A 14,403-nucleotide genomic window follows, 5' to 3' on the forward strand; every position below is an offset into this window, starting at 1 on the left:
AGGGATAACGAGGGAATGAGACACAGAAGGAGAGCACAGCTGGGAGTAATCAGACTGGACGAGACAAGGGAAGCAAAACTAGAAACACTCACATGAGACATGGACCTTCAAAGTAAAACAGGAAACACACTGACTGAACTCTAGACATGCAAACTTAACAGCAACTGAGAAGACAGAACATAGGGACCTGAAACATGGGACAGAAAGGCACAGTAGACACAACGTGGACATAACAACGCCACAGGGAAAGAGTAAAACAAAACACAGAACCTCTTAGAAAATAAAATAGGAAACATAATGAAACGCAGACATGACTACATGAACTTGACAACATAACAGACATGAAACACATGAAGGGCAAGGGAGACTTAACAGGGGTTGGAAGACACAAGGGGAATCTAATAACAAAGAACTAGAAAAACTCATGAGCTTAATCATATAAACATCCAAATAAACTAAACTCAAAACACTGGGTCATAAGACCCAGGATCGTGACACCAAGATGATAATATTTGGAATACCTGGTCTCACTGACATCATACAGAGCCAAGAGTTTAAAGAAACAGTCTGGAACAAAGTACTTACAAGCTTTTAGCTCACACCGATTACTTGTACGTATAATGACACCATTGTCTGAATCTTAGGTCATGTTAAATATGAGCATCCATCATTGTGATGGTATGTATGACAGAAAATAAGGATAAGGATAAATGATATCTTGCACACCTGGTATACTTAACATTTAACATCCTCACGCATTTTCTTGTTATTTAGGGTAAAAGCCACACCTCCTTCAGAAAACACCAAATGCAGAGTAACTTCGTGACTCATGCGAATGACTTGCTCAGTATAGGTAAATATGTTGCTGTCATGCAAAATCTGCACACGTCAACTCCAGTTTCGTTTTTGGTTTTCCAGCTAAGGTAATAAACCACGTGCCAGTGACTCACTAGGTGTGGTGTTTTTATTGTTTGTAAGTTTTGTTTTCTCACAGCTGACTTTGCTCAATAAACCAGTCAGGTTTCGTTTCATACTTCCACCTGAGTCATAAAAAGCAGCTGCTTGTACTGCACAGTCATTTTAGCATCATGTTTTCATGGGGAGAGGACTGGCAGCAGGGCTTTCGCTTGAAAAGACCCTCAAATATTTCACCTGCTGATGGAGTACGCTCTTTAAACCTCAGCTTTCAAGTCACAGATCTTTCAGCAGGTCACAGACTGCTTGCCTTCATTAAAAGAAATGGGGATGTTTACATCATTCACACAGTTGAGAGCCAAGATGAGGGAAGAGTGAGAGGGAAACAGAGTGAGTATCAGCTTTATGTCTCTGTCTCAATTTCACTTCTCTGCCTGTGTTGATCCACTATGACCTGCTCTGTGTGTAAATCTGCAGAGATTGTGAAATGCGAAGAGAAGATTGAGGCTGTGAGTTGTGGTGAAGATGTGGTGAGGATTCTGTCTGAAAGCGGCATCGTTTTTTGTGTGGATCAAGCTCGCCCTCCTTTCAGTCCCAGGTGAGGTCAAAGATTTGCAGCTTCAGCTTTTAAGGGATCGTCCTTCAATTTCCAGTTGAATTCACAATAACCTGCCGTTGTAAGCACAGAAGAGTTTGATCACTTCTTGCATGTGTTCTGTCAGCACACCAGAAGCACTGCGCAACAAACAGGTGTCTCAGGTGACTTGTGGGAGCCAGCATACAGTCGTTTTGACAAAAGGTAGCGTGAAGTATGTAGTAAGCAAGAAAAGGCTTGTGAACCTGAATGAAAACTAATCCTTTTCACAGGTTTAGTGGATTTAGGGGTTTAATATGATAGAAAAGTATTATGTTGATTTTCCTCACAGATGGTCAGTTGTATACTTGGGGCCAGGACTCCAGGGGGCAGCTGGGTCTGGGCACAAACGAGCAATACGTGAATTCACCCCAGCATGTCAGATCTTTGTCAGCGATCCCAGTGGTCCAGGTCGCTGCAGGTGGAGAGCAGAGCTTCGCCCTCTCTGTCTCTGGAGGAGTGTTTAGCTGGGGCAGAAATGACTGTGGACAGCTTGGACTGGGTGACACACAAGGTACTACAACGAAAGTTTAAATCTCTCACTCTCAGTATCTGTCAATATCTGTCAATATTGCACTGAAGTGTGGTTCCCAGAAGGAATCTGATGTATATGTACTCAAGGTGCAGGTATCAAAATATACATGCAATATTCAGTATTTTGTTTTTCTCGTAGACAGACATACACCGACTCCGGTTCATTACCTAAACATGAAGAAAACTGTTTCCATTTCCTGTGGGAAGGACCACACTGCTGCTCTGACAAAGGTGAGTCAACAACAGTTAACAGGCTCACATAAAATTGTACCACCAGAACAAGCAGAGAAACAATTAAATGCTGACTATGATTTAAATGAGCTGTGATTAAAACATTGATAGATGTCAGAAGATGTATTTTGTTGTGTGAAGTGTTGAACTCAGTATTTCAGTTGTGGTCTTTGTCGTTGTTTCCATGTTTATTTCCATAATCTTTGTTTTTTGTTTTCTTTGCGCATCTTTCAAATTACTTTACGCTTTAATTTGAAGGTTGCTTTACAGGAGGAAATAATAGATGAATGCATGATATTTGATATACACTCAATCTGTGTTCTTTTTTATTTTTTTTTGTTTAAAGTTGACTCCAGTTATTTATATTGAGGTTTATTTTATTTGTCTGTTTTTTAATTTGAAAGAAATTCCAGTACTTTCATGCCATCATTGATCATTTTGCATTAATTATGAAAGCGCCTTTTTGTTTCTTATTCTTTGGCTTCTAATTGCTTTTCCACAAACTCCTGAGATAACTATATGTACATGGAAAAAATTAATATGAACTGTTGTCTGGTTCTCAGGACGGTGCAGTGTTTACATTTGGCTCTGGTCAATATGGACAGCTTGGCCACAACTCGTTACAAAATGAACAGCGTCCTCGGCTTGTTGCAGAGCTCTGGGGGGCAAAGGTCACAAAGGTTGCATGTGGAAGGTAACATTTAATTATTATTATATCATAAATAATTGAAAAAGAAAAGCGTTTACTGCTGAGCAAACAGGAAACTTCAACTTCTGTCTTATATCTTCAGAGTGATCATACTGAGGTCCACCAACAACACAGATGTTTAAAACCTTTGAAAAAGCATGTTTTACATTGTGGACTTTCCTTTTCATGCACTCTTTTCTCAATCAGCTACCACATACTGGTACTGACAGAATCCAAGAAGGTGTACTCGTTTGGGTGTAATGAACAAGGGCAGCTGGGACGTGGAGAAGAGACTCAGGCATCAGTGCCACTACCTGTGCAACTGCCACATGGTAAATACATTTATCTGAACAGAAGAGTCGATTCAATTTACAATTACACAAAACTAACAGTAACAATTAAATAATTTTATTGTTAGAGTAATAATTAAGGTGTGTCACATCCAACTGTATAGATAGAGGTTATAAACCTGACAAAGACACACACACATATATTCACTATGCAACAATAAAAAGTGCTACTCAGAGGTACTGAGTCTTCTGAAACCAGTGAGGAGCTGCACTGTTGGGCTTTGCACTTGCTGCAGGTGTAACACGGATGAGCCAATAGCCCAACAGATAATTGGGTAAAGCCTTAGTTTAAAATAATTTGTAATTCTGACTATAAGGGCTTGAATATAATCATAGACAAAATGTTTGGCCACGCATCAAATACTGGAAAACTTAAAATAATCCAAAAAATAAATGTCATGAACTCACGGCAGGTTTTAGGTTTTCTGCTGTATGTTTTTAAAGTGCTGATGAAAAAAAAATTTAAGCAAATAAAACTGGACCTGAATTTGATCCAAATAACCAAGTTAACCACAGTTAACAACAAAAAGGTTTATTGACTAAATGTCACAAATTAAGCCCACTGTAAGAGCAAGTCGCTATATCTTATATTTCTTTCTGGAACTGAAAAACCATCCCATACAGTACAGTTGACTCTTAGGTAGATAATTTCTCATCTGTTTTTATTCTAGACATTTCTAACATCTATGCAGGAGGAAACACTTCATTTGCAACACGCACGCCTAATGAGGTACCAGCACAAATGTATACAGTGCAGTAAGGATACCTGTGGGAGGATGTAAACATGGCTTTACCAGTTATATCTACTTGTGAGGTCATGTGTCTAAACCAAACATGAACCTTTGCTTCTTTCACAGGGCGCTGATCACGAGTCAGGCAGTGGCACAAAGAACAAGGTGACAGAACACTCTATTGATAACATGATTGACAAATGGGTCTCTGCATATAATCCAAAGCTGTGGAAAAATCTAAAAGAGTAAGTCTAACACAAAAGCAGCTGTTATTGTTGTTGTTTGTAACTGGTTTGCTGCACAGCATGTACACTGTAGTCTTAGTGTTACTGACTAACCTCATGAACTCTTCGCAGGGAAATTCACAGGATGCTCACATCTCCATCCTGTATGAATCAAAGCTTTCTTGACAGGAGGTAAGAACACCATTTATGAGCATGATCATGACTTCTTTATATCTGTTGAATTCAACATTTGAAGATACACATTTGTCATTTTCTTCATGTCAGCAAAGATAAACATTTCCAAACTTCACCAACGTACTCCGGTTTGGACTTGTCACTTGCACGGCAAAGTTTTGAGAAGCTGGTGATGCAAGATGTTGTTTTTGCAGAGGTATTGAACTGGAATGTGACTAACACACGTTTGTAACCTGATGAGTAATTAACTAAAAAAGTAAGAAGTGGACTTTAATTAAACCTTTAATTAATAACAAGTTGCATCAGCAGGCTGAGACTGCTGTTCTGCAGCTGCTTCCATCTGTTGATATGAACCCTGTGGGAGTGGAAGGATTGAGGATCTTCCTGCTTCTCAATGAACTTCTGCATGCATGCATACAGAAATGCAGATGGCAACAGAGCAAAAGGCTTGCTGATGCAGTTGCTGCTACCATGCAACGACTCCCCAATGAAAGCGTCCAGATTTTAGGTACGATGACACCTACTATTTTGCTTACTGACTGTCCCGACTTTAGTGCAGTTCTCACATCAACATCATTCTATCCAACTCCAACAGTTCTCAAAGCAGTTAATGCATTTCCCATAACACAATCTCACCTATGCAAAAAACACTAAACTAACAACTAATTTAACAAATCTGAGGAATTAGTCCAAAACCTTGCTGAAGCTTTGCAATTTAGAGCTCATAATTATGTCACAACTCAATTATTATTTAATGTAATTTAATTGTTTTTAAAGCAATTTTAAAGTCTGTTGTTCAGGCATATACACTCAACAAAAATATAAACGCAACACCTTTGTTACTGCTCCCATTCCCCATGGGATGGACGTAGAGACCTAAAATTCATTCCAGATACACAATATAACCATCCCTCCCAAACAGTGGTCACAAATCAGTCCAAATGTGTGGTAGTGGGCACATCTGCTATATTGAGATAATCCATCCCACCTCACAGGTGTGCCACATCAGGATGCTGATCTGACATCATGAGTAGTGCACAGGTGTACCTCAGACTGCCCACAACAAAAGGCCACCCTGGAATGTGCAGTTTTTTGCGCTATTGGGGGTCTGGGGACCCAGAACCAGTCAGTATCTGGTGTGACCACCATTTGCCTCATGCAGTGCAACACATTGTCGCATGGAGTCTATCAGATTGTCAATTGTGGCCTGTGGAATGTTGGTCCACTCCACTTCAATGGCTGTGCGAGGTTGTTGGATATTCGTGGGAACTGGTACACGCTGTCGTATACGCCGGTCAAGCACATCCCGAACATGCTCAATGGGTGACATGTCCGGTGAGTATGCTGGCCATGCAAGAACTGGGACATTCTCAGCTGCCATCTGCCCTGAACAATGTGAACCATGATTCATCCGTGAAGCGCACACCTCTCCAACGTGCCAGACGCCATCGGATGTGAGCATTTGCCCACACAAGTCTGTTACGGCGACGAGCTGGAGTCAGGTCAAGACCCCGATGAGGACGACGGGCATGCAGTTGAGCGTCCCTGAGACGGTTTCTGACAGTTGGTGCAGAAATTGTTTGGTTGTGCAAACCAATTGTTCCAGCAGCTGTCTGGGTGGCTGGTCTCAGACGATCTTGGAGGTGAACCTGCTGGATGTGGAGGTCCTGGGCTGGTGTGGTTACACGAGGTCTGCGGTTGTGAGGCCGGTTGGATGTGCTGCCATATTCTCTGAAACGCCTGTGGAGACGGCTTATGGTTGAGAAATGAACATTCAATGCACGGGCGACAGATCTGGTTGACATTCCTGCTGTCAGCATGCCAATTGCACGCTCCCTCATTGCTTGTGGCATCTGTGGCATTTTGCTGTGAGACAAAACTGCACATTCCAGGGTGGCCTTTTGTTGTGGGCAGTCTGAGGTACACCTGTGCACTACTCATGATGTCAGATCAGCATCCTGATGTGGCACACCTGTGAGGTGGGATGGATTATCTCAATATAGCAGATGTGCCCACTACCACACATTTGGACTGATTTGTGACCACTGTTTGGGAGTGATGGTTATATTGTGTATCTGGAATGAATTTTAGGTCTCTACGTCTATCCCATGGGGAATGGGAGCAGTAACAAAGGTGTTGCGTTTATATTTTTGTTGAGTGTATTTAGGCAGACTTTAACAACTTTAAAATCTTCAGCACGTCTATTAAAAGTGTATTTATTGGATTAGTATATACTGTTTAAATGCATCAATGTATTAAATGATAGCATTTTATTCTAACGAACACTCTAGACTTCTTAATCCATGATATCAGCCAGTGAAGAGCTGACTGTAACTTTGTCATCCTCAGGGGAATGGTGGTCCTCACTGTCACCCTCCGACATGATCAGATATGTTCAGGTGTGGAAGACGGCCCACTCGTGGATTCCAATCTTTAAGTCTGTTTCTTGCGACGCTCAAGCCAGAAACGTACTGCTAATCCTCCAGCATATGTACTATGTCAGTATCACAAATTATCAAAATTTAATTAAATGTATTACTGCTCAGCTTTTCAACAAAAAAAGTTGGATTTTCACACAGCCAGTATAACAAATACTACCACTTCTTGTTTTAAGACCAATGAGATAAACAAGAAAATCCCAGAAACAACTTTTTGCCTCGAGCTTAGCCAGATGTTTCTAAAGGAGGATCTCAAACGTTGGCGAACAAAGTCAAAACTCAAGGTGAGGTCAGCTGACAACAAGTACGTTGAACCTGCTAAGATGGCAGTCAACCCACCAAATGACTCATTCATGTTAACACACTGTTAAGCTCACTAACTGTTTATGTGGGTTGTTTCTTTGTTTTTCCAGAATGCAGATGATCTGCCTGTGATTCTTTGCAAGTACCCATTTGTGATGGATCTGAAATCAAAGAAACTGGTTTTTGACATGAATTCTGCATTCACTCAGGTAACTTCACCACCCTGTTACAGGAAAACAATAGCAGAATTTGTAATTTTCCAGTCTGCATTAGTGTGTATTAGTGATCGCACTTTAAAGCTACACTATTCAGCAGTTTTATATAACAGACAAAACAACCATCTATAAAAAACAAAGGAGTCACAACAGAAAATAAACTAACAGAATACAATCATAAATCAGCAGCTGCCCTCAGTGGTGCAGAAGAGTCCAACATTTTGTTGTTTTATTTGTTTTAGTTCTCTCAGCACTCTTTTCACTCACAGTTCAGGCAGGCGTCAGTTTCAGAACCTCAGAACAGAAGCAAGAGCCAGTCTAGCTCACTTGGTTCACCAGCTGCCTTATATATATCACAATTGGAATTTAGATAGAGAATTTATTTTAAAATCATGATACTTTGTTTTGAATGAACAGCAGGCGCCTCCACAGATGGTTTTTGATTTTCAATACGGATGGATTTCCCAGTCAAAACCCAAATTTTTTAAACTGCACCTGCAGCGCGCATCACTTTTCAAAAGCACCTTCAGAGAGCTGGCAGCTGCTGCTCACAGCGACTTCAAGAAGCCACTTGTGGTGAATATTTGATTGATTTTCACCTGATGATTAATGCATAGCCATTCTTCTGCAACTGTTCTTTCCAGAAGCATCTCTAATATTTATATTTCTCAGGTCCATTTTGATGAGGATCCAAACATCAAAGATGTCTACAAACGAGACCTTTTTCACCACCTGTTTCTTAAAATGGTGTCAGAAGAATCTGGGATGTTCATGCTCAATGACTCCAAAACCCTGGCATGGTTTCCCTCCAATGTAAGACTTTAAAACTGAACCCACCAACTGTATAAAATTGGTTAAAAGATTCAAATTTAAACGATAAGCAATAATGAACCAAAAATAAACCAAAGTGAACTTTTATTAATGCAGGCAACAGAGGAGAGCAAGAGAAACTTCTTCCTGTTTGGACTACTGTGTGGCTTGGCCTTGTACAACCAGTGTATCATACACTTACCATTCCCACTGGTTCTGTTCAAGAAGCTACTCAGTTTAGAGCCGACACTGGAGGATATGAAGGAGTTCAGCCCGACTGTTGGACTGTAAGTATCCATTTCATTTCAGTAACACATGCTGCTGCTGGTCCCACAGCCTGGCCCCGGACAAGCAGAAGAAAATGTATGGATGGATGTATTTTAAGTTGTGGTGTGTCAAAAGTTACAGTAACTTGTGGCTGCTGTAAAATGTACAGAGTTGAACTTCTTTTGATACAACTTTTTGTTTTAATTTCTTTAAAGGAGTCTGCAGACTATCTTAAACTATGAAGATGATGTTCTGGATAATCTCTACATGGACTTTTGGGTATGTGTTTTACTATAGAAGATGATCAGTAATCTGTCTCATTCTCGGGTTTTGCAGCTAAACTCATCTGATTTATAACTAATTTACAGATAAACTGGGATGGAACATATGTTGACCTGGATCCTCAAACTCCTGGAAAGCCACTGACAAGTCAAAATAAGTAAGCATATAAAACATGACGTGCTTGTGAGGTTCATCTGCAGCACCTTTGTCTCTGTGAAATATTTGCTAATTTAACATTTTCCCTCCTAAACAGGAAGGAGTTTGTGGAGGCCTATGTGAATCATGCCTTCAACACATCAGTGGAGAGTGTGTTCCAGGAGTTCAAGCGAGGCTTCTTCCTGGTGTGTGAGCAGGATTTGGTGAGGCTGTTTCGACCAGAGGAGCTGCAGGGAGTGCTGGTCGGCCAGGACGTGTATGACTGGGAAAAGTTCAAACAGGTACATTCAGCCAAACAGACACAGGCTGCAACAGAATACCTGTGTACTGTATATGTGCCTGACTTTATCAACTCATTTGCAAAAAAATAATTTTCACTGTCTACAGAACACAGTTTATGAGTTGGAGCATGTTCGCCATTCCACCATAAAGATGTTTTGGGAGGTGTTTGACGAACTAACTGAAGAGCAGAGGAAAGATTTCCTTCGTAAGTACTTGACAAATTTCTACAGCTTTTCACTGTTGAAATCTTCCCTGTGATATGTTATTAAAATGTGGGCAATATTAAGGACTTGTGTTATGTACAGTGCTGTGTAAAAGTATTTGCCTGCTTCATAGTCAAAGTTAAATCTTTGACATGATCTAAAACAGACATGACAAAGGACCGTGGGAAGATCCAGACAATTTCTACACAAGGTATTTAGAAAAGGGGAAAACAGCTCATAGACACAGCAGGAAGAGACAAGGGAATCTAAACTAGACACAGTGCAAACAAGGCAAAGGACTAACAAAAATGAAAAAAGTCATAAAGCGAGTAACTAAACACAGGGGAAGCACGATAACTAAAAAGAAAGCTAGAATACAACAAACTTTAACTGGAAACAGAACCCAGATAAGCAAATAAAGAAGGTGTAAAACTAGAAACACTAAACTAAGAGGAAAACTAAGGCTCTCAAAATCAAACAGATAAACACTGAGGAATCACAACTAACTTGACACAAAGGGATACAAGACAAACAAATAGACCAGCTCAGACACAGGAACATGAGGGACACAAGAAATACAATATATAATGAAGAGAACTAGATGTGAAACCAAAACGCAGGGTTGTGAATGCAAAGAAACAAATCACAAAATGCTGTAAAAAGACAAAACTCTGGGTCCTAGATGCCAAGACCCTAGCAGCCAGTTAGTGCATAAACACTTGATCAAAGTTCTTGCTGCCAAGGGATTCGTGGGCAGTCACATAGGGGTCAGGTAGGTCTGAATAATTTTTTCCCTCAAAAATGAAATCATCATTTAAAAACTGTGTATTTACTAGTTTACATAAAAGTGAGACAAACATGAAAAAAGACTGCCTTACAAAGACTGTACGAAAATGATGAGCAGCTCCATCTTCTTGATACATTCTGAGAATCTTTTGGATGTTGATTAGCAGTGTCACAAAACACTGATATTGATTACCAACTAACCAGATTGAATTTATTTAAACTCATCTTGTAAACAGTTTTACGTTTCTGCTTACAGTCTGTTCTATTCTGTTCTGTACTGTAACCATTCTAGTCTATTTGAATGAAGTGGCTAGGTCAGAAGAAACCCTATGTACTTATTGTAACAAGATTTGTTACACTAAGTTTGTAATAAGATTTTCCTTCCACTGCTATTCTTCAGGGTTCCTGACTGGTTACAGGAGAGCTCCTATTCTTGGCATCGACCAGGTCAAGATGAAGGTTCAGGTTAAGCAAATTCAGAGCGGCACCTGTAATCAGCACTTCCCTGAAGCCCTGACATGTCACTCTATTCTGTATCTGCCTTTTTACTCAACTAAGGAGATCCTGCGAGACAGACTGACAGAGGCCCTGCTAGCAGATACTGAATTCACACTGTGATGGTGGATCGTATGCAGCTCTAAAGGAGCGTGCACTGTGTCTGTGCTGAGGAGGAGGGATGAGATTTATTTTTACTCTTGGAACTTTTTTTTCCTGTGGTACCTCAGGATAATTAACACTGTGTATTACAATAATATTACACTATAGAAAATGCACAACTTGACTTTGTAAGATTTCTTTTTTTTTTAAAATTCAACATTCCTACATAAGATGGCTGTGTAACAGCATCAGTATCATAAGGCACTTTAGAATTATCTAACGTTTCTTAATATGTCATAATTTATCCAATAATTTAAATTATTCCAATGAATCAAATCTAATTTTTATGCTCAGACAAAGATGAACAGAATAATTTATTACTTGTTATAAACATCTGACTATGTGTAATACAATCTAAAGTATCACTTCTGTATTATTTATCACTTTATTCTTTGTGTGTTATTTAATCCTAGTGGGGTTGGATTATTACCAGTTATAAATATTTAACAAATGTAACATTGGTTATGTGTTTGAACAATAAAAATGTGTGTTTTACACTAAACATTGCTTACCTGGTGTCAATAAATCACTGAACACTGCAGTCTGAGGTTTCCTTCACATGATTATGATTTCTACTTTAAATAAAGTGCAGATTTTATTTGATAATATTAGTATCTCAGGCCGTTGCCCACGCTATGACTCCAAAACCCTGGCATGGTTTCCCTCCAATGTAAGACTTTAAAACTGAACCCACCAACTGTATAAAATTGGTTAAAAGATTCAAATTTAAACGATAAGCAATAATGAACCAAAAATAAACCAAAGTGAATTTTTATTAATGCAGGCAACAGAGGAGAGCAAGAGAAACTTCTTCCTGTTTGGACTACTGTGTGGCTTGGCCTTGTACAACCAGTGTATCATACACTTACCATTCCCACTGGTTCTGTTCAAGAAGCTACTCAGTTTAGAGCCGACACTGGAGGATATGAAGGAGTTCAGCCCGACTGTAGGACTGTAAGTATCCATTTCATTTCAGTAACACATGCTGCTGCTGGTCCCACAGCCTGGCCCCGGACAAGCAGAAGAAAATGTATGGATGGATGTATTTTAAGTTGTGGTGTGTCAAAAGTTACAGTAACTTGTGGCTGCTGTAAAATGTACATAGTTGAACTTCTTTTGATACAACTTTTTGTTTTAATTTCTTTAAAGGAGTCTGCAGACCATCTTAAACTATGAAGATGATGTTCTGGATAATCTCTACATGGACTTTTGGGTATGTGTTTTACTATAGAAGATGATCAGTAATCTGTCTCATTCTCAGGTTTTGCAGCTAAACTCATCTGATTTATAACTAATTTACAGATAAACTGGGATGGAACATATGTTGACCTGGATCCTCAAACTCCTGGAAAGCCACTGACAAGTCAAAATAAGTAAGCATATAAAACATGAAGTGTTTGTGAGGTTCATCTGCAGCACCTTTGTCTCTGTGAAATATTTGCTAATTTAACATTTTCCCTCCTAAACAGGAAGGAGTTTGTGGAGGCCTATGTGAATCATGCCTTCAACACATCAGTGGAGAGTGTGTTCCAGGAGTTCAAGCGAGGCTTCTTCCTGGTGTGTGAGCAGGATTTGGTGAGGCTGTTTCGACCAGAGGAGCTGCAGGGAGTGCTGGTCGGCCAGGACGTGCATGACTGGGAAAAGTTCAAACAGGTACATTCAGCCAAACAGACACAGGCTGTAGTTTCACAGCTGTCCTGTAGCACAATAACTGTGTACTGCATACTGTCAAAAGCATTCAGTCGGCTGCTTTAACACAAATATGAACTTGAGTCACATCTCAGTCTTAATCCAGACCTTTGTATGATAGTATAATATAATAGTCAGCCCACCCTTCACAGCTATAACTGCTTCGACTCTTCTGGGAAAGCTTTCCACAAGGTTTAGGTGTGTTTATGGGAATTTTTTGACTATTCTTCCAGAAGTGCATTTGTGGTGTCAGACACTGATGTTGGAGGAGAAGGCCTGGCTCATAGTTGCTGCTCTAATTCATCCCAAAGATGTTCTATCAGGGTGAGGTCAGGACTCTGTGCAGGCTAGTCCAGTTCTTCTACACCAAACTCGCTCTTCCATGTCTTTATGGACCTTGTTTTGTGCACTGGTGCCCAGCCATGTTGGAACAGAAAGTGGCCATCCCCAAACTGGAAGCATGAAATTGTCTTGATATGCTGAAGCATTAAGAGTTCCTTTCATCTGCACTAAGGGGGCGAACCCAACTCCTGATAAACAGCCCCACACCATAACCGCCCCTCCACCACACTTTACACTTGGCACAGTGCAGTCAGACAAGTACTTCTGGCAACCACCAAACCCTGACACATCCATCGGATTGCCAGTCAGAGAAGTGTGATTCGTCACTCCAGTAAACACATCTCCACTGCTTTAGAGTCCCGTGTTGAGATGCTTAAATCACTCCATCTGACGCTTTGCATTGTGTTTGTCAATGTAAGGCTGGGATGCAGCTGCTCAGCCATGGAAACCAATGAAGTTTGGACATCTGTAACAATAGCAGACTGCAGATATTGGTGACTTAAGTGCACTATGAGCCTTAGAATCAGCTGATTAGCTGTCATTTCCAATTACTTCCACTTTGTTTTAATATCACTAACAGCTGACTATGGAATATTTAATAGCAAGGAAATTTCAATTTCAATGATTTGGATGGGTTAGGGCAGGGGTCGGCAACCTGCGGCTCTTTAGTCCGTATAGAGCGGCTCCGCGTGGCTTGGGAAAATAAGTTAAAAGTATTTAACTGAAGTGTATTTTATTTATGTTAGTTCTTTTTTCAACTTGTAGTTCTACATTGGAAGATTATTGTGATATTGAAATATAAAAATAAAATTATTTATTATTTTTTCATCGCTCAAAATAAGCGCCACACTCGCGGAAGCCGGTGTACCCGCTGAAACGCCGTGCATTTATCGAGACTTTCAACCCCAGGTAGGCCAATTATGGATCTTCGGATCCTCAAGGTGAAGTGGAGGAAGTGATGATGGTGTAAGAGAGACGCCTGCATCACTAAAGCAGGAAAACAGGAGGAGATATGACTGAAGAAACAGAAACAATAGCATCACAAGTCAGTGATTCATCTGTATTTTAATAAAATGATTGTTAGAATTACAATTTTAAAAAAAGAAAGTTCTGGAACTAGCCTTAAGGCTCTTGTGCTTTCCTGCTTGGCACATCTCTGCAACATTGTGTGCAAGTCTGGTGGTGGAGCATAGCACCAGCACTTTATCCTCTGAAGAACAGTGTTGACAAGTTTACCCAACTGGTCAATATATTAACCGCATCTCTTAGGGTTGTTTTGTAGCATGAGGCATCATGTCTGTACTTACAAACTGAGTATTAGTACAGATGCAGTGACAGCTTGGTTCACATTGTTAGAATGATTCTGTTCATAGAGTTTGAGTAGAACTTCTACGTACGTACAGTGATGTGAAAAACTGTTTCAGATCATTAAACAAATTTAAATATTAGATAATGATAACACAAGTGAACA

At 40.1% G+C, this 14,403-nt stretch overlaps 1 protein-coding gene across 1 annotated transcript; it reads left to right on the plus strand.

Annotated features, from left to right (window-relative positions):
• The first annotated feature begins 1,088 nt into the window (after positions 1–1,088).
• LOC113027242 (probable E3 ubiquitin-protein ligase HERC3) lies at positions 1,089–10,862 on the plus strand. Its single transcript, XM_026176862.1, has 23 exons — positions 1,089–1,305; positions 1,393–1,513; positions 1,638–1,714; positions 1,842–2,063; positions 2,223–2,314; positions 2,878–3,008; positions 3,210–3,334; positions 4,024–4,082; positions 4,210–4,328; positions 4,440–4,499; positions 4,593–4,698; positions 4,812–5,010; positions 6,852–7,000; positions 7,117–7,224; positions 7,354–7,452; positions 7,879–8,034; positions 8,131–8,271; positions 8,386–8,555; positions 8,751–8,814; positions 8,904–8,974; positions 9,071–9,254; positions 9,361–9,460; positions 10,645–10,862. Exons 1-23 carry the CDS (start codon positions 1,089–1,091, stop codon positions 10,860–10,862), a joined length of 2,988 nt encoding a protein of 995 aa, XP_026032647.1.
• Positions 10,863–14,403: the final 3,541 nt, after the last annotated feature.

The sequence above is a fragment of the Astatotilapia calliptera genome, chromosome 7, assembly GCF_900246225.1.
Source record: "Astatotilapia calliptera chromosome 7, fAstCal1.2, whole genome shotgun sequence".
NCBI classification, from domain to species: domain Eukaryota; kingdom Metazoa; phylum Chordata; class Actinopteri; order Cichliformes; family Cichlidae; genus Astatotilapia; species Astatotilapia calliptera.